General features: G+C 38.8%; 1 protein-coding gene across 5 annotated transcripts in view; it reads left to right on the top strand.

The window, feature by feature from the left end:
* Nucleotides 1–957: 957 nt before the first annotated feature.
* GALK2 (galactokinase 2) overlaps nucleotides 958–24,402 on the top strand; it is a 48,552-nt gene continuing 25,107 nt past the window's right edge. For 4 of the 5 annotated variants that reach the window (XR_011048996.1, XR_011048997.1, XM_068410649.1 and 1 more), the window contains exons 1-5: nucleotides 958–1,298; nucleotides 3,902–3,990; nucleotides 5,393–5,516; nucleotides 10,440–10,530; nucleotides 13,380–13,526. Coding sequence is in view for 3 of the 5 variants with exons in the window: in XM_068410649.1 (XP_068266750.1) it covers nucleotides 1,246–1,298; nucleotides 3,902–3,990; nucleotides 5,393–5,516; nucleotides 10,440–10,530; nucleotides 13,380–13,526 (504 nt within the window). In the remaining 2 variants the exon portion in view is untranslated. Of the gene's footprint in view, nucleotides 1,299–3,211; nucleotides 3,296–3,901; nucleotides 3,991–5,392; nucleotides 5,517–10,439; nucleotides 10,531–13,379; nucleotides 13,527–24,402 lie in introns of all 5 variants that reach the window. The other variant, XM_068410650.1, reaches the window with a different exon arrangement.

Here is a 24,402-nt window from a genome sequence, read left to right on the forward strand (position 1 = left end):
CCGGCCGCTGGCTGGTTCTGGCAGCGTCGCTTACTCCATAGTGCTGTATATTCGCCTTACAGAGGGCTGGTGAACGGTTTACGTGCGCTGCGTTTACCTTAAGCAAACAATACTGTAGCAGCAGTTTTAAAAGGCCTAAAGTGCAAAAACCACGAGCCTTGCAAAGCACTGGCTTTCTAGAGATTTTTACACATTACTTTCTGCTGCCGCCTTCAACCGAGTGAGGCAAAAACCCTGCACGGACAAGTTTTGCCTCTCCGCAGTCTCCACAAGGCCTGGGGTTCTCAGACTCCTAGATGCATTTGCAGTTACTTATTGGGTCTCCAGATTTTTCTGTTGTTGGTCATTTTATGTTGTTAAGAGTTTCTGACGGTCTTTTTTTTTCTGTGGCTACTGCTAAGTCTTTTAAAAACCGTGTATTCTATTCTGCCAACGATACTATAAGGAGAAAAAAGTTTTACCTCAGAAAGACACATAAACCTGCAATGAAATCTCAATGTTATTATGCTTCTCTCAGTCCAAGCACTTAAAAGCTTCAGGAGTGGAATGTTAAGGGCTTTAAGATACACACCAAAATAGACAATAACAATGAGCAAGTGAGCTTGTAAATGCATTTGAAAAGATCCGTTCCTCAAAGTAACTGCAGCCATTAATCTTGAGAAGTAAACAGGAGCTGTGAGACTGCTTGTTTGAGAGAAGCTGGCACAACCACACACCAGAAAAAGCAAGAGGAAAAAAATACGCCGTAGGGGATGGCATTGCCGATTTATTGTTTTCATTACCCATGCATTGTGCCGGAGAACCGGCACTGGCCCAATGCACGGCGCTGAGGTGACCCCAACCCCACCGGGCCTGCCAGGCGCCCGCCGGGCCAGCCTGCACCGGGCTCCGCGCACCGAGCCGCGGGCGGGTTTTGAAGTTTCTCTGTTGCCAGCTCAATTCTGACAGGAATGAAGGGAAAAAACATTTCCTTCGCGCATCGCAGCAGCCTTCCTGTCACGTCTGGACTGTGGCGGGCGAGGAGCTGAGGACAGACCGGCCCCACAGCCGGGCGGGGTGCCGGGGTGCCTGCCAGACGGGCCTGGGGGCTCAGCTCCGTTGCCTCAGCGGTGCCCTGCCACCGGGGCGGGAGGAGGCCGGGCTGCCAGCTCCGTCGCCCGGAAGGACGGTGTCTGCCTGTCCCGTGACCGCGGTCCAGCCGGAGCCGCCGCCCGCCTCAGCCAGGGGCCGGCGGGGGGAGCCACCATGGCGGCGGACGCCCCCGGCACCCTCCCGGTTCAGCTGGTGGAGCAGCCCAGGTGGGTGGGTAGGTCACTCCCCTCGGCCCCGTCCGCAGCCGGGACACGGAAGCCTGCCGCCTTTTATCGCGGGGCGGGCGGGCGGTCTGCAGGCGGACAGGGGAGGTGGGAGGACAGGTGGGACGGTCTGGCTCCGTGCCCCTTGGCTGAGGTGTGAGAGGGTTTTCACTTGGGTTATTTTGATTCGTTTCAACACAAACAGCGTGACACTGGCAGTTCGCGTGGCCCCGGGAGCACCCTTGCCGCAGCCACATTGGCCTGGGCGTACTTCGATTTCCCTGCCGGCAACCGGGCGTGGGCTCGCAGAGAGGGCTCCGGCCCCCTTCTCCCGCTGCCCTCCCGCCCATTCACCAAACACAGCTCCCTGCATCCCAGGCGTCCCTGCAGCTTCTCACACAGTGCCACTGTGGCAGGAGGCGGAATAATCATCTTTCCTCCTAGCATTTGTTATTTTTTAAGAATTTGGGGACACTGATTATCCTCTCATCCTTTGGCTGTAAGAGAGATGCCCATGCGATTCCCTGGAGCAGCGCAGGCCTGGCTCTGCGTTGGTACGCCTGGGGCACGTGCCAGTGCGTGCTCTTTCCCCACGGAGTTGCACTCGGTGTGTGGAAGTAAAATGCACAAACAGCTCAAATGAACCTCTTTACTTGTATTTGCACTGGAGAAGGGTGATTTTTTTTAAACTTTTGTTACTTGCGCATGATTGCACTGTGTTTCAGTGTAAGTCACGGTGAAAGGACTAGTCCAGCATTTCCACGCTTGGATGTGTGAAGTTGTGAGGGATTGCCTTTGCTTAACACTTCTGACAATCATCTTTGATGTAGGTGCTTAAAATGCAGCATGTGTGTTGCAACATCAAGGCCAAAGCCTGTAAATGGCCTTTCATCAGGCCTGCTTGTAAAACCCACATTAAAAAAAGAGATCAGTCAGCACTTAGATAAACATGCCCCCATGACTGCTCTGTTTGTTCCTAGTCTTTTGGTACCAACACTACTATAAAAATATCTGTGAAACAAAGAAGCATTCTGAAGACTGAGACAAAAAGGAATAAAGTTAACACCTAGAATTCTGCCAGCAGATTCCCCCATGGACTATAATCTAGAAAAGGGATTGTACGATGAAATGGCAGAAATTGCTTCTGCTAATTGGAAGAGTGATAAACTAGTCAATACTAGGGGAGACTGTAAGAAGAGGAAATTACAGAGGGACCTAATACGGCTTTGTTACTGGGCACCAAGATGGAAAAATACTGAAAGATCTGTTAAAAAAATCACAACAAATAATAGCTTTCCATGTAAAGAAATCGTAGAAAACATTTGAATGCGTGTAGTTGGACAGTAACACAGCTTTTACAAAGAAGTACAAACTAAATAATTGACTGTGAAATTTTGTTACATCTGTTTCTCATTGCTGTCTTCTTACGCTTTGCATTGACTAGGCTTCCAGTTCTAGTTTTAGACTAAATGTAGAAACCTTAGCAGGGTTTCTGTTACTGGATTTTTGTTAGTAGACTAAAACCAAAAAAATCCCACCCAAAACATTTAATTGGCTACATGTTTTAAAGCCAACAGGGTATGCTGGTGAAATATTTTAAGTCCCATTTTAAAGATTATTTTTCTTGTATTCTTTACTTCTTTTTAATAATTTTAGTCTGTTGCTTACATTAATGAAAGTTAATGGGTTAATGTGCAACCTAAATTGCTTTAAAGTAGTTTTGAAGTGAATCACTATTAAACTTCTTATGCTTCACTAAGATAATGGCTTAATCTCTTTTCAGTCTTTGTTTACCCACTGTTCCAGCATGACACACTAAAGCATCCCAACTTTGTAAACACAGGGCGGAAGCGAGATACCTTTGTCTTAGGAAATAAAGCAATATGCCAAATTTGTCTTTGCGTTGGAACTTTCAGTGGCACATTTATCGCCTCCAAATGGAATACCTGAAGAACTTCTGGGAACTGTTGCTGTAAACCTGTAGAGTACATACTGTCTAAGTAAGTTGCAGGGATAATCTGCAGTTTGGAATTTTATTTCTCTGTATATGCATTTCTACAGAAATGGGGTAGTGTCTGACATGGAAATTGATAAAAGTCAAAACTTAAAAGAAAATGAATTTGTTCAGGCATGGCCCTGACTTTGAAGGGAGTGCCTGTGTGTGTATGTGACAAATCCCAGTGCCACAAATGAGCCATTGGTCCACACTGCCAGATTCTTCCTCAACTGCAGGCAGTTTTACAGAACTGTGGCACAGGAGAGGTTGGTGGGGGCCATGATATTTCGTTACCCCAGGCAACTGCCTTCCCTGCTTCTGCTTAGAGCCAACCTAGACAGAGGACTTAAATAAAATAAGGCCCCTTCTGTCCTTTTCAAGTGAACATACACATTTCTTACTAATTAGAATATTCTAAATAGAGTCTTCTCTGTCACAGTCAATGTTATGTGAAGAGCAAAAAAAAAAGTTACTTAATATCGCTCCTGATGTAACAGAGAAAACTCCACGTACTTCAAAAAGTTGAGTCGAATTTACTTCAAGAAACATTGAAGCTTCCTGCCTTTTATGCAAATATAGTCCTTCTAAATGTTTCTAATCTGTCTTTCAGATTGCAGAAGCTAAAGGAGATGTTTATATCAAAATTTGGATCGGCTCCCCAGTTTTATGTTCGTGCACCAGGGCGAGTCAACTTAATAGGTAAAAGAGAAAAAATAGCCTTCTGTTATGTTATTTTATCTGCCATCATGGAAGCCTAGTAGTTTAAAATGTAGAATCAATGTTGGTCTTAATTTTATTTTTTTCAGAGAAGTTGCTTGTGATAAATGGAAAAGAGAATATAATACTGTACTAGCTTTTACTACACCTTGTTATGAACAACTGCACACTCAAATACCAGTTTTGGAAAAAAAAATTATAGACAGTAGTCATGGTTTTGAAAATTGGAGTAACTTGACAGCTTATGGTTGGATACCATTTTTTTGAAAGGCTTTGGGAATCTAATCTAAAGTAGTCGATGAACAGTGAATCCATAAATTAAATTAGTATATTTTTTATCTTCCATTATAATTTAAGTTACCAAATATAACCAGCCACATAGCAATACAAATGATAAAGCATGAAATGATTCTACCATCATCTCCTCTTCTTTACTCTTCCATAGAGGTGTGTCCACAGAACTTAGAACAGTTGGTTGTGATTCACTGTCAGACTGGAGAGATGCAATTATTCTGTACTTAGGACTGACTTATATTTCTGTGGCAGCCTTATTTTTGAGATTTCTCTATCCATGTTAGGATTTTACCTTCCCTAGATCTCAATTTCTTTTGTATTCATAAAGTAACTCTACACATTTGAAGACATTGTAACTAAAAGGATCCTGCAAAACAGAGCTTTAAAAATTAATTAGTCCATTGTGCAATTAATGATAATTTTTATCTCATTGTTGTGTGAACATATCATATTGATTAAATAGCATATGCTAACTGGGAATTATTCCCAAGAGAGAGGATGTCTACTATATACATTTTCTATTTGAATGTTACTTTATGTGTTGTATGTAACTGTATTAATGATTATTTAAATATAATTATTATTTTCTTGGAAAAAGGTACAGAAATTTTCTGAAAAAAATCATAAAATTTCCACCACAAGCCTTATCTAGTCGCTAATGAATCACTCACATGAGCAGAGGAGATCACATAATGAGGAGTCATGTGGTGCCTTTATCTCTTCCAGTCATCAGTTAAACGTGATTGATTTGACTTAATTTTTTCTACTGTCACAACAGTGTACACATAATGTGGCCATTCTCGTTGCTGGACAATAATCTACGTAGTGTTTTTTTTAAATTTTTATAAGCCAATGTTAAAACATGAAGATCTATAAACAGATGCAATAGATAAAATCACTAAAGAAAGAACATTTTTGTGCAGTAATATGAAATGGAGGAAATGCACCCGAAACTTTGAATCATAAGAGTTGAGACTGTACTCAGGAATTGTCTCATACAGTAAACAACACTGAACCCCTGTAGAAGCCCTGTTACTGCTATTCTAGAAGAATTATTCCAAAATGTTTTAATTGTCTGTTTCTTTGGTAGGAGAACATATAGACTACTGTGGCTATGCTGTGCTCCCTATGGCTATAGAACAAGATATACTGATTGCAGTAGAACCTGTTAAAACTGAAGTTGTGCAACTGGCAAATACAGATTCTTTGTACTTGTAAGTAATTACTTTGTTTATTCACTAATTTTTATGAACCTCTTCATGCAATTGCAATACAGGTTAACTTTTCAGAAATCTGACAAGTTTTTCAATCTTTCTAAAAGTGCAATCCTGTCTTCCCTTCTTTTAGCTCATCTTTCTTGATGTAATCCCCATAACTGGCATCAGTTCAGTTTCTCCTGGAGAGGGGAGTGAAATGTTTTGTAATCGATCAATTACTGCATGTGTAAGGTAACACTCCCCTGCTCTGGAGAACCTGGGGCTGTATTTTCACAACACATGGCTTTAGCAACAATCCTGGCTCAGAGAATCTGTATTCCCTCTCTTCCACTTCCTCCACAGCTGCTTGTTTGCAGAATCATAGACTAGTTTAGGTTGGAGGGGACCTTTGGAGATCCTTTCTAACCATCTTGATGGCCTTCTGCTGGACTCCCTGCAGTTTGCCAATGTCTGTCTTGTATAGGGAAATCCCCAAACTGGATGCAGTATTCCAGCTATGGTCTCACAAGTGCTGAAAACAGGGAAATAATCCTGCTATTCTTTTCAACTTCAGCCACATTTTTTTGCCTCCTTCCTTGTAACAGACTGATATTTGTGTGGTTGCATGGCAGTTCAGATCAGGTCACTCATCCACATGAACTTTTGTGGGCATTTTGCAAAAACCAGAATCAGCACAAGCCTAGTTTAAGAGATTTTTATTAAGCCATTGATTTAAGCCAATGGTAGATTACTCCCTGCAAGCACAGTGTATGGCAGCACAGGGACAGGAACATATTGCCAAAAGTGGGAACTATTTAAGCACATATTCCTACTTAAAGCTCAGTTTGTTATAAAAACATGTTCTGAGCTGCTGCCTGCGACTAAGGCAGTTGAAAGGAATTTTTACTTCCATGGTAAGTATAAATACTGAAATATTTTTCACTCACTTTGTTTTGTTCACATTATAGCTGGGCTGAATTAAGAGTTTGCCACCGCCAAAATGCAATGGTTTGCTTCTTTTACCCTTAGTCTCCCTGTCCCTGCTTCTAACATTGATCCACCCTCTGCCTTTTACCAGGTGTAGTACTTGTTTGATCTTAAGGTGAAGTGCATTGTTCACCCATTTTTTTGCCTGGTTAATTTTCTGTTAATTTATTGACTTGAATTGCCACGCACTCAGCACTAAAGCTGAACTTGGGGTAAACAGTGGGAACATGCGGTGGTGAGCAGGGGGAAAGGAAATGGAAGATGTGAGTGGGACTTTCCCTTTCTCTAATAGCAACCTCCAACAGGGCTTAAGCTGTATTTCAAAACCATTCTGCAGAGGCGATAGTTCCAGAATTATAATAGCTTTGATTAGGAAAGGTTGTTATAATGGATACTAAATAAAGCAGTAACCAAAAGGTAAACATTTTCACTTGGTCTTTAAGCTTTGGCACATTACATTGCAATTGAAATGGCCTTCTCCTAAGGTACATACAGTTCCTACCAAATCTAGAATTACAGCCTTTGAATTCAAATTGCATACGTAGTCACTATATTTTTATATCTGTCCTGGTTTCAGTTTGAAATCGTGTGTTTTAAACCATAAACCAAGAAGAGGTCTCAGAATACAGCATTAAGCATCTCTGTCTTGTTGAGACACTGTTGCTTAAAAACAAAGCGAAAACATGCCCATCATTTCATAACAAAGAAATATTTTTCAACACTTTGAATGTTGCACCACATAACAAAACTGTTGACAGTATATCTTTTTTTCCCAGCCTGTTACACTGGTAGATTTCTGCCTGTGGTGAATGCATATATATAGGCCTTTGGCGAACAAGGACCTAACCATAAGCCTCTGTAGAATTGCTATTTCCTATTTCATTCTTGTTTTGTGAACTGGTAAAATATGTAACAGTTCTGTAGCACTCTTCCACCCTGATAGTTCATGTTAACTTTTAGGAAAAACAGGACAGAGAACAGGTTGCAAGAAAAAACACCTATGTGTTTTTCATCAAAAAAGGCATCTGATCAGTTGGGATGATTTATGTTATTTGGGCTAAAACAGTATTCAAAGGTTACAGTCTTTTGAAGTTCACATAACATCTTTGTAATTGAGAAGTACGTGTACAGAGAATATCTGACATGATACTTCTCAAAATGCTTTCAGAAACCCCAGAGGATGATAATTATCAATCTGTTTCCATCTTGTGGCAAAACCTGAAAATCTTTTTTTTTAAAAAATCAGATCTTTTTTACAGAGGACTCAAACAGATGAACTAACAGATTGACAAGACAATGAGGTTCTGTGAGAAAGAGCCAATTTGGCCTCCCAAAAATAAGGATTAATTACTATTCAAGCAGTAAAAATCACCTCAGCCACATGTTTTTTTCACACTACTCAAAACAACTCACCTCTTCTAATTATACAGAAGAATTGGAATGCTTATATCTAGCCCTGGAAGACAGGCAAGCTTTCCCAAGAATCTTTAAAACAGAAAGGCTGGAACAGACAATGTCAGGGTATTTTTACTTGGGCATGTTTTTCCCAATTTTTAATTTAATTTTATTATAAAGTTCTTATATCAAACTGCCAGCCTTCCAGTAGGAGAATTGAAGGCAAGCCTGAAGATTTACTGATTTAAGATAAAGCTTGGGCATTTAGGAATTGGGTTTATAACAAATTGAATGTGATAACAAAAAAATAGACTTAGGATTCTGGGGATTTTAACAGTCCCACATTCTGTGTTTGTGTGAATTATGTCCATATGAAACCTGCCAAAATCAAAGCCAATTTTTCTTTCATTTTCTATGTGAGAAGATTGCAGAAAAGACCAAAATGCATTTTAAGAAGTCATTATTTTAATTTATCTTGAGAACCAGCAAATATAATCATAGTATGTATCTTCTTGTTCATTGAAGTTTTACTTTGTCTGATTGTATAAAAAGGATTACGAAGATAAAATGTTATAGAACTCTCTTTTGAGGGAAAGATAACTTCAAATTTGCTTTCTGTTAATCACTTTTATGCATTGATTTCCGCCAACCTTGCTTTTTTACAATAATTATTTAGGATTATTGTAGAAAACAAGCATAAGCAAACATAGAGTTTTTTTTACTCTTCATGACTTCTGACAAGTATTTTTGATTTTACAAGTACTTTTGTTTTATTATATTCAAAAGCCATAAGCAAAATGATGTTTTATTCTCTGGGAGGTTGTTCTAAATACATATGAATCTCAAATTGGAAGAATTTACAGCTATTCTCAAACTTTCCTTGTCTTGTTATCTCAATACTGCCTTTCAGATCTTTTGTGTTACTATACAAACCCCCATAATTTCTAACACTAACTTTGTACAATTCTTTGATGCTGTATTGTTGATAAAGTCCTGTAAGTGGCACTATTTTGAACAGTTCAGATTGAAAGACAGCAACTTATATGTTAAGCTATACACCAATCTCTGATATTTCTGCACTGTATTGAATGTTGAAATTGAATATGTAACTGACAAAATGGTAATTCTAAGTTGATACTTAAAGTGTAAGATCTGTCATGTAGCATTGAGCTAGGAATAGGTTATAGACTGGTAATACAGGTGGAATAGCTCTCTACAGCATAGGTGGCATTAGACCATATGAAGAGGAGGCAGGACTGTGGGTCAATTTTTACAGTAGTTGTCACATTTGGGGGTTGCATAACACAAAAATTGCAGCCTTTAATTGCATGAGAATATAGCGAAGTTTTCAGCCATCATTTGAAGACAATTATATCATTGTGAAGATGCTTTATATTAGTATAACTGTTTCTCCATAGGTAACGGAATACTTTACCGATAAAAACACCTTCACACTGGTATTCAGTACAGGTATTAATTAGCGATATTATTCTGGATAAAAATAAAAACAGCACATCACTAACCTACATCATTTACAGATACAGACTGGGACTAACATAAGACTGAAAAAATCCATCCTCTTAGGAGTTGCAGGCTGTCCCCTGCTGTATAATTTCTTGAAAGAGTTTTTATTCCTGTTAAACCTAAATATTTCCAGGGATTTCAGCTGCCTCTGTTCATATTGTTTGGCAGACCTTGCCTTGTGAAGCACAGCTTAGCCTGCAACTTTTGAATATTTTTTGTTAGCTTTTCTTGACATTCTCAATGCCTTTCCTCTTTCTGTGTTGGGCACCTGCTGCAATGACATCAGGTAGATATAGCTAGTGGGCATTCAACAGTATAGACTTCTAAACAATCTGCACTTCTTGGTGATCAATGCGTGCTCCTCTCAGGCCTCTCTGCATCACTCCATGCCCATTTTGACAGCACCTATCTGTAGCATTAGTTTGTTTAGGAATATTCAGGCTTACCATTTTTATTATTTTGAAATGAAGGTGGGGTAGGAAAACCAGTATGAGAATAATCCTGGAGGAAATAGATAAACTATTATAAACTAAATTATTTTAGTTATATCTTCTAACATACATAATATAAATTTGCAGCATTAGGCCTGTTTTAGTGAAGTGCCATTCAGAACAAAGGTAATGAAGGTGAATTCCTGAGCAGGGATTACCAGAGAGCCTGAAGTGTATTTATCTCTATTCTAGGTTTGATAGATACGATTATTTAAATTTTCACTTCTCTAAGAGATCAAGGGAACATATACACATGTGATGGAGGGCATGCTGCCTTAATTAAGGATGCCAAAGGCAGTTTAATTTCCGAATTTATTTAGTATATTCTATAACTTAAGCAAAAATTCTTATGCTTCCATCTAAAATATCCTTATAGAAGTGATTTAACAAAGAAGATCTGTACAAAAAACCCCGAAAAACATTGCACTGAAAAAAATGAACAGCAAAATGTTTTTGTTCATCAGCAGGTGGCAGTAATAAGCCATGTTTTTCCAAACGAAATTTATTGACAAGTTAAAGCCTCAAGGTTTTTCTGTTTTTGCAGGGATTTCACTACTAGTGTTAATAACATTCAGATTAACAAAACCAAACCTCAATGGCATAACTACTTCCTGTGTGGACTGAAGGGTATTCAGGTAAGCCAAATCCATTTAACACGAAAATAATGTAGAAGTAAAATATGACAAGTGTACCTATTCACCCTCAAAATACTTCCCTGCGTTCTATAGCTTTTCTTGACATACAGTTAAGCATTTTTATGTTAAAATTTGAAGAGGAGATATGAGCGGATTTGTTTTAAAATATTTGCAGAACAGTATTTTCATCTTTACTACATAAATTACAATAGCAAATAATTTTTTAGTGAAGTCATGATCAAACTCATTATCAAGATGACATTTCTGTATTTTGAAGTTAAAAAGAATGCTTTCCAATGGAATAATCTAATTAAAATTTGCCTTTAAAAAGATTTGGAGGCTTGTCTGTTAGGACACAAAGATCATATTTTAGTCCTTTTCTTCCTATGGAAACAGTTTAAAAAACATTAATTTCCATTAATGTTGTAAACCTACAACTTGTGCACAACAAGTGAGTGAAGCTGACTCATGCAGTAGGCAAAAGAAAATGTAAAAAGTAATTAAAAAGCATCCAGAAGAAATACTCCAGTAAGAACCATTACTTATCCAGATTTCCGTGTGTGGAATTTGAATGGGATTTTCAAAATTTCCTGAGTTAAGAGTGCAGCTATGCAGGAAACAGCACACTTACAGTAAAGGCAGGAACACTGAACAGACAGACATTTTCCTGTCTGCTCATTTGCGCTTTATCTTCTCCTTTGTGAGCTAGCCTGTCTCCAGAGTTTGAAGAGTGAACTGCTTGTGAAACCAAGTGCTGATCGGCAGTGTTGTCCTGGGAGGTGGCCTGAACTCACAATTGAGGCTTCCTATAAATCTCACCTGCTGTTTGCAGGTGATTCATGGCCCTCTGAGGAAAGAACATGGTGACTTCTCAGCTCGGTGTCAATCCAGTGATATTTCTGGAAGGGCAGATGGGATAAACAGGGATGGCTAGGTCAGGAACAGGTCGCCACAGCCAGCCCAAATTATAGGTACACATGTGCTTTTTTAAAGCACATGAAGCTTGCCTCAGGATAGGCCATCTAGGTCACCCCACAGGAGGATCCCGTAGATAAGGACTGCAGACAGCCAACAAAGCCTGCCTCAGACCTGCCACTGGAGTCTTCAAAATAAAATATTTGGAACAATCAGTGCCACAAATCACTTTATTACAATCTACAGACCCCTGCCCCTATGTTTAGACCCCAATAAACAACGTATGTTTGCAGTAACATGAGTATTTTCAATTTTGTATTGCTCGGTAACACAGGCATTTAAATTGCACTGACTGTAGAGATACAGATTAGGTTGCTTTACAATATATCCTTTCTTATATTAAGGCTAGCATGACCAATTGACTTTATTTATTTTGCAGTCTGCTACTGAGATTTGTTTCCTAAGGACAAGCTTTCATATGAGAAGGTTAATTTGCAAAGCAGGTTTGCAGACTCTAGCACTGGCAGAAAATAAGCATAAATGTTACAGACTTAAGAAACACTGAAATACAAGTACTCAGAGGGTCCAGCGGGATAATCTGTTTATATTAAGTTGAGCATGCTATCCTTTTGGGACAGAACTGTTGCAGAACTTGGCAAAGTCCATTTTCATTTTTGAAACTGAAGTACGTTTTCTATTTAAACATCGCGTGATAAATTTGCAAGCCTGATTCACGTTCAAGACAATCCAGAAACTGTGGATCAGTTTCTGGTTACTCAAGCATTTTCTGTTTTTGAACAAGCCTGTCTTGTGTTCTTCATGAAGAGGCATGGGCAGCAATAGTATTTTAGGTATGAATTCCCTTATATTTGTAGAAAGGGAAATTTAGAATAAATTGAAGTGATGGCAGAAGACATTAAAGGAGGCTCCTTGTGTTTGCTGATCTCTACCATTGGTATTTATGGTTGAAGTTGTTTCAGGAAAAGTAGTAGAAGTCTTCTGAAGGTGGGCATTTCTTTATGGAAACACTGCCATTTTTTCTGATTATTGACATTGTAACATAGTTTATTGACATATAAATCTGTATCAGAATGTAGCTATTCATATACCCCCCCATATACATTCAATGATTTTTTAATAAGTACTGCATGTTACTAACAAGAGAGAGAAATTTATATTAAATTAAACAAGTATGTACTCAAGGAGTTGACTTCTGGATTAAATGTATAATCTGTGATATCTATCATGTATGTAAAAATATTTTAAACTTTATTCTAAAAATAGCATGACAGAGACCATCACTGCTGGTAGGTATGTCTTTGTGCCTCCTAAAGCATAGTGTCCTTCAAGTACCGTTGTGGTATTCTCAGTGTCAGTCCTGTGGGTGCTTCAGGAGATAGGAGTATCTGGCTTTGAATACAGCTGCATGGCTACTAGTTGCCCATCAGCATGACGTGGCTCTCTAATACCACATGCCAGTGTTAGAAGTGAAGCATAAAGTGGACCTTAAGCTCTTCAGGGTGCCTTAAGTGAGGAGCTGTGGAGAAAAGGACAAAAGTAGGGTATAAAATGATTGGTAACCTCTGGTACTGTCACCACGGCAGCTCAGAGCAGAGCCAGTTGCTGCAAAACCCACCCACGAAGCTTGGTAAATTCTTGGGAGTTTAGCCCATACTGAATTCTGCTTGGGGTACAGTTCTGTCAGCTCGTATATGTTTGTGTACAGGAACTGAAGACATACCTTTGGCTGAAGCCCTACCATTGGCTTTGTTCTTAAGGAATAGAATGAAAATTTTGCTTTATTTTGGAGATACCAGAAGCAGGTCCTTGGTTCCAGCTACTCAGAAGAAAGATTCTCTTTCTAAGTATCAGATAATTGCAAGCCTGAGCCTGTCTGTACTTGAAACTGAGATTGTTTATTTTTTCATTGTTAGGAACATTTTGGTCTTAATAACCCAACTGGAATGAATTGTCTGCTAGATGGAACCATCCCTCCAAGTTCTGGTCTCTCTAGCTCCAGTGCTTTGGTGTGTTGTGCAGGACTCGTGACACTAAGAGCTAATGGAAAAACCCTCTCTAAGGTAATTTACTGTAAAACACGAGAGTGTCAGCAGTAAAATTCTACTTAAAATTAAATATTGTTAATGCCTGTAAACATTAAAAACACGATACAATTGTTTTTGCAAAGAGTTGTTGGATATAAACTTAAGATATTGCACAATTGAGCAAACATCTTTGGCCAAATTTTGGCAGGATTTGAATTTGGCAAGAAAACAGGCTTACATTAAAGCTGAAAAAAGGAGCATTATTGTAAGCCTGTATTTTGGCCAACCATCAGGTCCATGCCTGGACCAGATGGGCTATCTGCAGGCCAGGACTGAGAATATATGTGCTGAAGCATGTGAACCACACCCCCGAGGCCTTTACCCTCTCCCTGAATGACTTTTCATGGCTTTAACAGCAGAGCATCTGTTGGAGGCCTGTGGAACAATTTCTTGATAAATTATATAATCAGCACGAAGTAGAGGTAAAATTCTTCCATCTGATTCTCCTTATTCTCTTCACAGTTTTTTTTGGAATGAAAGTATTTGCAATCCAAAATGTATTCCTCACTGTTTTAAACAAACATTAGTCTAAAAACAAACCCCAAGTATGTGACCTGTTAGCAGTACAACTGTTAGTAGAATTTAGCTCATGTAATACAAATTTGTGGAGGAGTCATGGTCCTTGAAGGTGCCACATGGGAATGAAGTTCTCTCCAGTAAAAAATGTCTGGTTAAGTGAAACTAGGATCTTAAATTAGAACATTGTCAGGAAGAGAAAAGAACAGATCTAAATGTGACTGTTATGCATATTTGTGCCTATTGTCTAAGGCAGACATTCCCAAATGGTGGTACAACGCCAACTTACAGTGGTACATGATGATGGCAGCTGTTAACTGTGCTTGTATACAAGCACTTATCTGAGCTGTGAGGTAAACAGATCCACACAGAAGGTTTTTGCTGATCAGTTGTGACTTGCTTCTCTGTGTAGCTGTGGTGGTTGAGACAGAGAATGACAGCTCTGAAGTCTAAATACTTTTGTCCAGGCTCTAAGTTTCCCCAAATCTTACAGGACAGTAAAAACAAGTTCAGTGTTCTTGGCTAATTTATGATTTAGCATTAGAGACCTCTTGTGTCTAGCTAAATCCAGATTCTCTGTTGCTCTGAATTTATGCTTAGCCTTGCAGAACTGCCTTGTATAAGGCAGAGCTAGTTGGAGTATAAATTAGAGCAATCTAGGCATGTGAGCCCTCAGAAGAATAAAATGTGCTCTGGCCACTTCTTTCCAGCTCCTAATGCATCCTGTGCTAGCGTCAAATGGGATCTGTGCAGGATCCAGGAATGCTGGCTGCGTATCAGCTGGGAGCTCCCCCACGGCAGGGGAATTCTTAGCTGACCAGAAGTAGGGGCTTTCCAGATCCTTTCTACTAGAAAGCAAACCAAGACCTTGCATTTTTACAGCTTTGAATATTTATGTGATTATTTTTAAGGAAGAAAAACCGCTTTACCTTTCCCTTCCGTCTTTTTTTTTTTCAAATGCGTAAGAGTTGCGAAAGTTGTAAATGGTAGTATTTATAAATAACAATATTTGGTCATGGTGGTAATTTTATGAGAAAAGATTGACTTTTTGCCCCTCGTCAGTCTGATGGACTTTGCAAAATCTTAATACGATGGTCTGTAGCAGCAGGACATAGAAACTTTTGGCTTTGGAATCAAATTTGGCTGAATTGTAGGGCTTCTGTAGCCAAAGTTATGAAAAATTGACCTTTTACTGGATGGAACATTTATCTGTTTTGTTCATGTGAAACTTTTTTTATGAGAATATTTGAGTTATGTGCTCTTTTTCCTGATAAATGTAAGTTTAAAATAGTAGCTGTAGAGTAAAAGTTGTTGAAATTTAGAGCTTTTATGAGATAACACTTCCAGTGTGAAGTTCAGGCCTATGAGATTAAGAGCCAAAAAAAAACCAAAATGAAAAATATTGTAAAAGCATGGCTAGAATTTCATGGTGGCTTACTTTAAAAATAGCACTTTTTTGACGTTGAAAACAAAATCAGAAAAAAAAAAATGCTCTCACTAATTATTGTGTGTAGCAGTCTGCAATAGAGCATTGTTTCAGTGTGCATACAGTATTTTTTTTTTTAAAAACCCATCACACACATACACAATAGTTTAGGGAAAAAAAGCAGTCCAAGACAATTCAGCCAGATGTGCAGTGCTAACCAGTTGCAGCAGTGCAATAGCATTCAAATAACAAGACGGAAAATTTAGAATGCGATCTTTAAAAAGAATCCATTTTTCTCCTCCAAACAGGATACCAGTCTAAGACTGTGTTGGCATCACTCAAAGAACAGCAATGCTCAGTATTAGCTTTTGATTTTAAAGTGATTTTTATTTCACTGTTACAAAATCAACCTTTTGTACAACTTTTCATCAGGAGAAGATGCTTTCTGTAAAGGAAATAGAATAATGCTCTAAATTGACCCAGCTTTGTGTTTCATGGTAGGAACTAATGAGTACAAAAAAATCACTTAGTACTTTTGAATAACTAGATTTACTTGAAAGATGTGATGATAGTGTTGCTGTCCAAATGTTAAATCTTATGGTACTAAGTTCTGTTCAGCCACTCTAACATTTTTTCTGTTGCTCAAGGCTGGGCAGCTGTGCACATACTTACTGGGAAAAATAGATCAAAAGTGATAGGGTTTATTTAATTTAATGTGAAATGTTGAGCATAGGAAGTTGAATTATATTTGGCTCTATCTAGACTGAGAAACATCTAAGTCACACAGAATGATAAATGAAGGACCTAAATCTAATCTGTAATGGCACAGTGTCCATTGGCTTCAATTTTCTCAAACTATGGCTCAGATGAATTTGAGTGTGGATTTTCAAAATGTTCAACGTTGTCCTGTATTTAAACAGTTACAATACCTGGTAATGTCATTGATTTCAGTGGGAGAATAGATAGGCCAACTTAGCTATCAGGTAAGAAAATCTGTGAGTATTCATATTGATAGTGTGACTTTAAAATTAATGACCTGTGCTGATAATACTGGTTAGGATTATTTTATAATGTTGCATCAAAAATGTTTGATAGATGCATGCTCAGGTTATTTATATGAGAAATTCAAATTGCTTACACAAAAACAGGGTACATAGATACTGTATTTTAAAGTACTGTTAATATTGAGAAGTGTTAAAGTTCCTTTCTCCCTGTAGAATTAAAAACCAGGGTTCTTTAACTTGTTAAGTTTGACTATGTGTGTTTGTAATCAAGGGGAAACAGAGTACTTTGGTGCAGTGGTAATCAAAGGCCATAATCTTTCATCAGCCAAATTGATAACCTTCTATTTGAGCATGTTAGAGGGCAGATGAAGTCAAGCTAAGATTGCTGTGCTTATGAGGACATCCAGATACTATCTGACAAATATTTTCCCATTTTGGCAAAAAATAAGCATAATTACCTTGCAAAACATATACGAATTTTAGCTAAGTGGGATTTTGAATGCAAACTGGAAGCAGATGGTAACTTTCAGCAATCTATTCCTAGTCAAGACAAGATATTAAAAATAGAGACATTGCTGGTGGTAAAAACAACCTCAGAATTTGGGCATCATTTTATACCTTAATAAACGAAACATAGTGCCTTATCTGTTATTTTCATACATACCTACATATGTATAAAACATGCACAGGTTGAAAAAAAAATGACCATCTAACTAGACTTTAAATATGCCTTAAGTGATGGAGAATGTTTTCTTCTTACTGTAAAATACTCATCTTTGTCTATAAATGTTTCTTCTCCATTTTCAGTCCTGTGTGCTGTGAACCAAACCCTGTAGAATTTCATAGAAAATCTACACTAAATTTGCCATAAAATGACCAACATTATTTGTTGTGAAGAGAAGCAGCAGACTGAGTCTGCCTTTTCAGATTAAACTAGCCAAAATGTTAATGAGTGTGCATTGGGGAACTGTTACTGTATTGGAGTAGAGAGAGTAAATGTACACACAGGACTTTTGGCCTCCAGTTACTCCAGTTACGCCAGTTACTCAAATTTGCATGCTCAAGGGACTTTTGGAGCATTGAAAATGACAGTCTAAAAATAATTCATATTAATGAATGTATTTTCTTCATGGAGCTTCCCTTCACGAACAATAAAATTAAAACACGAAGGAAACTGGTTTTTGATTTTAAAGATTAGCTATCGCTACTCCTGCATTGTTATATGTAGAAAATCTAGCACATTTAACTTTGGCCAAAATGAACTTATATAAAACCACTGAGGCAGATGTAATTTAATACTATCATTTTATAGGGAAGGTTGCTTTATTTTGGCTGCTGTCATTCTGAATTTGTATATATCAAGTTTCTGGGTAATGTAGGGTGAGCTGTTCCAAAAAAATACTAAGCAACAGTAATTCTGTTTTACTAACAAATATTTGCCTGTCTCCTACTTGCTAATTGCCTTACTCTTTTAAGGGGTTTAATCTTACACGTTTACTTCTTTAAATGTCTATGTGAGATTGAAAGGGATTGATCACTGGTATGGAACATATTGGCAGTGACAGTTATATAGGGACAAATTCTGTCACAGTTTACATACTGTCCAGACCCATTGCATGAGTGAAAATCAGAGCAGCTGGCCCTTGGCCTCTTTGTGAGCAAGGGGACTATTAAAGGTGAAACTCTCTTATCTGTTCTCACTCAGATAATTCTTTAGGTTTCTGTTCGTAGGCATTTTTTAATAAGTAAGTGATCATCTGTTCACTTTCGTTATTCCTCAGATACCTAAATACCTTTGTACATTTAGGTCTTCGTGTTAATTATCAATAACATCAAACTGAGAGAAACAAAAATAAATGATGGGGCAACAGAGAATCGAACGAGCTGTGTTGGGGGGTTCGTAATTTATCATGCTGCTGAAGTATCAGGGTATATATGGCCAAATCTAATACAATGTTGGATTGTGCCTGGAAACAGTCAGAAAAATATTCTTTTATCAGTTGTTCAACATTTTTGAAAGACCAAAAATACCCAGTTGAAAATCAAAACCTGAATTTTAGGTGTTTCATATTGAAACATAAACAAGCAGAGAAAAATACATACTAGTGAGAACCCACTTTTTCCATTAAAAATCCAAAACAAGGTAACATAATGCAGAACTATTGGGAAGTTCTTATTACAAGAAATCTCTCCATCTAGAGTAACTACACATAAAGCAACTAATAATAAAAAAAATCACAACCCTTCCTTGTCAGACTAAATTATATCTCCACTAATATGATTTCCCAGATTAGACTTCGTGCTGGATAGGAAATCTTGTGGCTCAAAGATAAAACAGATTTAAGTGGTAGTAATTTCTTTCTTTGTAACCCAAGATTGACTTGCTCCTTATCAGGGAGAACCTTAAATTGTTTCAAACAAAAAGCAGAGGTAGTTAGTAGAGCTCTTAGATCAAAGGCTAGCCTAGGTCTGCACATGGGGGCCAGTTGCCTCGTAGACAAACTGGTAAGCGCTGCCTCCTGCAATAGGATACATTTTGAGGAGACTTTAGAATTAAGCTTCTGAAAAGGAACAGCCCGAAAAAAATACACTTTCTACATTGTTAGTTTTAGATTTTTCCAAATGATCCAACTAAAGTTGTCTAAACCCTGAGAGTTCAGTTTTGAAATCCTTGAGAGACAGGAGCTTCCTTAAATAGATTATTACTTCACATAAATTTCTTAATGCTTAGTTGCTTATTATGCAAGTGAGTGAATTGTATGCACCGAGATGCTACTCCTAATGATGTTGCTTTTTATTGTTTTAATTATGGATATTCTCATTTAATGTGTTGTATCTTTTTTTTGTTGGATAAACAACAAAAAAAATTGAATATATCAGTAACTCACTGATCCTAAACATCTCCCATGGAAGCCCAGCCAACCTGGCATGTGTACTTGCCAACAGATAGAAACGCACTGTTAGCATTTGTATGTATTATATCAGGTCTGGCGTTCAAAAGCTGCAATATTTAGTGTTTCTTGACAGATCACCAGGAAGACATCAAGGTTTAACTCACCTACCAGCTACTACTGCTGTCATATTATGCTCATCCCTCTCCCGTGTTCAGAAGCTGAACAGAGCAATTGTACAAAATAGCTCAGGGTATTGCTAGACTAGCTTTAGATATTTAAGTTTCCATCCCAGCTTCCGTGCTTACTATCACTCAGTCAGCAAAAGGGAACAGTTTGCTTCAGCCATGCTACTGCAAAGCAGGTTTAAACAAAGGGACTTTGCACAGGAGTGGCTGACACGTGGTCACATAATCTCTCCTGTTGACTATGGTGTCAGGACGGTAACCTCAGTGAAAGAGGTGGAATAGCAGTGCCGAACTGGTTGAGGCTGCATTACCATACATCTATGTCAACACTAATTAACACACATTTTATGTGGCTCATTTGCCACATAAAAGTAGCAAAAGATACAGGGACATTTTCTCTAAGATAGTCTAAGAAAAGCTTTAAATCTGCCTCTCTCCTTTCTTACCAACCAAGATAGTTAAACTGGAAAAGATTCAGGGAAAGGCCATATGGATGATCAAAGGTACAGAATGACCTCCATAAAAGTAAGCTAGGACTCTTTGGGAAAAGGCACTTAGGGGAGGAAGTGATAGAGGTTCATAAAATGATTAATGTAATTGATGGAGTGCATAGGAATCAGTTGTTCATTGCCCCTCACATTATAAGAGCCAGAAGGTATTAAATGAATCTAGTCAGGTGCATGTTAACTACCAACAAACGGAGATGGTTCTTCACCTGACAAGTTGTAGAAGTCCTTGTTACTGGATGTTCTACATGTTAAAATTTTGAATGAGTTAAAAGGGAGTCTGGACAAGTTCATATATAGGAAGCCCATTGTTGGTAACTAAGTGTGTGGAATTCACATTCAGCTGAGGAAGCTCTGTATAAAAAAATAATGTTCTGGGGAAATATCATCTATACTCGGCCTTTGGTCCATACTAAGAGCCCACTTTCAGGTATAAGATACAGAACTGGAAGTGGCATTGGTTTGAACCACAAAGGCTGCTTTTATGTTAATATATTCTATATTTTTATTCTGACCCAAGTCTTTTCATGAATTTTACCTAGCTGACAACCCCTTACTTTCTCATGGGCATGCTATGCACTTCCCTTTTTGGCTAGGGGTTTGGTTTTTTTTTCTTTTGCGGGGCGGGGGGAGGGCGGCAAGATCAAAGGAAACATCTCCTGATGTTTGAGCTTTACTTTTTTAATTACTACTTTTAATATATCACTTTGCTTTTTAATAGTGTAGATGACAGCTTAGGACTTGCTGTCCGCATGATAGTTATTATTCACAAATGATGACCTGGTCTAGCCAGTCCTGTTGGAACAACTTCCTGGAACAATAATACAGAAATTGAGAGGGTAGTAGCATATGTGGATCATGGAACAGTTGGGAGAAGGAAATTTTTGATTCCTCTGATTAAGTAATTTTTTTCTAGAGCCAGTACCATCATCTTAAACAGATTTTAAACCCAGCCTGCAAAGGTTTCCCTGAGACCATATTCTTTAGAGAAATAAGCCACAATAGTGGAAATAGGGAGGTTTTTGAATTCTCATTTCAGCTTTGTGACTGATTCACATGACTTTGAACAAATCATATAAATATCTGTGCTGTCTCTAAATTGAAGATAACAACAGCCTTATAGGAATGCTTTTAAAGTAAAGTATGTAAAATTCTGTGAAGACTTAAATTATGATTTATTAGTGTTTTTGAAATACTGCTTTAGGGATGGAAAAACCATGCTAATGAGTCTTGTGTGCGTAGAACTAGTTATGTTTTGTGGTTGGCTCGAAGTGATCTCTTGTACAGATCCAAATACGCGGGATGGAAGTGTAGTCTTTGTGCAGATGGGGTTTATTCTTTCTGCATATTTCTCATGGTGCTTCCTAAAGAACAAATGTCTGCTTTCACCTAGCTCTACAAGAGTGCCTGTTTAGGACTCCTGCGGAACTCAATAGGGGTGACACCGTTTATTTTATATGCATAACAGTTGTACTCTTGAGCCCTACCAAGGAGTGGCTGGCCCCCTCTGACCTACCTGCCTGGCAGGTGATGCTGCGGTGTAGCCTGGGGTGCAGTTCCCCTAAACGTGGCTATGAGAATTCTCCGGGTTACTCTTCTGCAGGAGCTGCAGTGCAGCCAGGAGGAAGAAAGTGATGCATACCTAGGTATTGTTCAGACATACATTTGAGATGTTGCCAAATTGTGCAGTGAAATCTGGGATGTGAGAAGCTCTGTATTTTTACAGGTGAGACATACACTGTAGAGAGAGATAAATAACAGATGATTCAAACAGTCCCGGCTTTAAAGAGCTTCTGAGTGTTGCAAGTTGAATGGAAACAAGGCATTGCTCTGATAGGCAAAAGTTCTAGCAAATGGTTCTGGCAAATTTTTTCTTTAGAGATATTTTCTGTGGAAGCCTAAAGTCAGAGAACTTGCATAACAGTATGTGTTTTTTTTTGGTTTTAGTAATGAAGTCACACATATTTATAACATTATCATCTAAGAATCCCAAATAGCAATTACCAATTACAAAGAGAGGGAAGATACTCCTCATTTTACTGATGAAATGGAGCCATGATGAGTTGAAGGGACTTTCCCTGAATCACAGGAAACTTAATGTGGAGCTAGAAATTGAGCCCAGACCTCCTCACATTCGCTTCACTGTTTCAGTCATGTGGCCATCCTTTTCCAAGTATCAAATATGTACACAAAGGTCTCCGGTTTATGCTTCGCAATGGTTTCCAATGCTACAATTCAGTTCCTCTGAACTTTGCCCTTTCACTCGTTTTAGCAAAAAAGCAAACATTTGCCCATTTGTCTCAATAGTAAGTAGAAACTGCTTTCTATACAGATGACGATTTCCTCTCCATTCACATGCTTCCCATCCTAGTATTAGAAGGCCAGCCTGTGTCAGCAAGGGCCTGTTTAAATTAGAAACCAAATAATGTTTCAGGGATGCCTTGGGCTGTCTTGTGGAGAGGGTTCTTCTCAACCCTTGCCAGTTACTACTTGGTGGTCCTGCCAATCCTTGCTGAGTTTCAAAACAAAAGTTGCTCAAGCTCGAACAGCGCTGTTAGCCCAGCATATGCAGCTGGACAGCTGGTGAGCTGGGACAAAGCAAGGCCCAATGCTTAACCAGGAACAATTCACCAGACCATGTAAAGGGACAGGGGAGTGGCACTGTCCTAATTGTTAACATTCCTCCTCTGCAAGACTTCTCCTGATATTTATTTAATAAGCCCAGGCTCATAAAGTCTAAATGATTTAAGCAATCAAGTGGTAGCTGATGTGTATATGGAGATGACATACAGCCAGACTAAGTGGAGGGTGAAATGCCTAATTTCTGGCTTTGCAAAGCTTTATCTGGCAATTGCAGATGAAATAATACCTCAGGCAGCTGTGCCCAAGAGTGGAATATACATTTTGAGTACCTCAGGAACTGTACTTCAGGCCAGGTTTGAACAGCCACAGCTCCTATTTAAGTGTGCATGACCAGTGTGCTGGCTTGGTCTTTTCAGCCAGTATGGAGAAGTTTCTGTTGCTGCCAGTGAGTAATATTCATGAACTCCAGTCTGTATGTCTCCTGCCAGTGGCTACAAAAATCAGGGATGTGGTATTGCTCTCTTCTCAGAGGGGTGAAAGGCAGGTTCAGCAGAACTGGCTGAAACACGCTGGCATTTCCACAGCCCAGCAGCAGATGTTTGTAAATAGGCGTGCCTTCGCATGTAGAAAGGAGTGAGCATGTAGAGACTGCTGTGTGTGGAGGTTTGTTCTTTCTTTTCTGTAGAGCTGTTGCTGAGTATTTTAGCATTAAATGGGGGAAAAAAAGCATCATTACATTCCTTAGCATTTCATTCAGAATTATTTCCAGCTTGTAGTGGAGCAGCGACACATGGTGACTGGATGTTAAACTTTAGTTGATGGGATGAAGAGGTCTAAGGTTCAAACTGGAAATGGGACCACTTGGAGTGGATGTGGGACAAGGGAGGAAAAACAAATTTTGATGAACCTGATCTTCAGCAAAAGCCAGGCTCTGGGAGACGGCTTTTGTTAAAAAGAAAGAACACCAAAATGTGTGATGTTCCTATACTTTCTCAAGAAAAATAAAAGAAGCATTATCTCTGTTTCAGCTCATCTTTAAAATACACAAAGGAAAGGCAGAGCAGAAAAGGAGAGTATTTTCGCCAATTGTACTTTCTATGTTCTTTCATTAATAGTCTTTTTCTTGTGAGTGGTCATTTACCATGTTTGATTCAAAGAGATCCAGTCTGCATAGTTTTAGAGTAACTTTGTTAATATTCTTTTGATAACTTCTGCTTATCAGCCTAAGGCTTATTGACCATAACTGCATTGCGAGCTGAGTGAATTGGTTGTTAGGGCATTGCAAACAGTTCAGCCTGATTACATTGATCTAAGCACTCATTTTAGAACTTCGTCTGTGGTGCCATTACAGAAATTGAGTGAACAAGCAAGCAGGCACCCTGCACATACCTCTCCCTTAGGATGGTGATTTACTGCCTCTATCTGCTGCCTTTTACAGCTGTGTGCTGGCTAATGTCCCTGCCTTGCTGGTGAGCTTGTTTCAATCCTGTGATTCTACATCCTTAGTGTGGAATCTGACTTTGCCACCAGACTGAAAAATGGATTGCGGCTTTTCTAAAGTTCTTTTCCCATCTTCCCTGTGGTTACCTTGTGCTCAGAAGAACAAACTGGTAGGGGTCATAGTATGGGGACACGGATGCTTTCGTTTTGACCAGTCTGTGTTCTTCGACCATTCTCCAAGGCTTCTCTTGTGTTTTGTTTTGACTTGGCCTGATGTCTGAAAGCTTTACTGTAAATT

Source organism: Nyctibius grandis, chromosome 11 (assembly GCF_013368605.1).
Source record: "Nyctibius grandis isolate bNycGra1 chromosome 11, bNycGra1.pri, whole genome shotgun sequence".
NCBI lineage: Eukaryota > Metazoa > Chordata > Aves > Nyctibiiformes > Nyctibiidae > Nyctibius > Nyctibius grandis.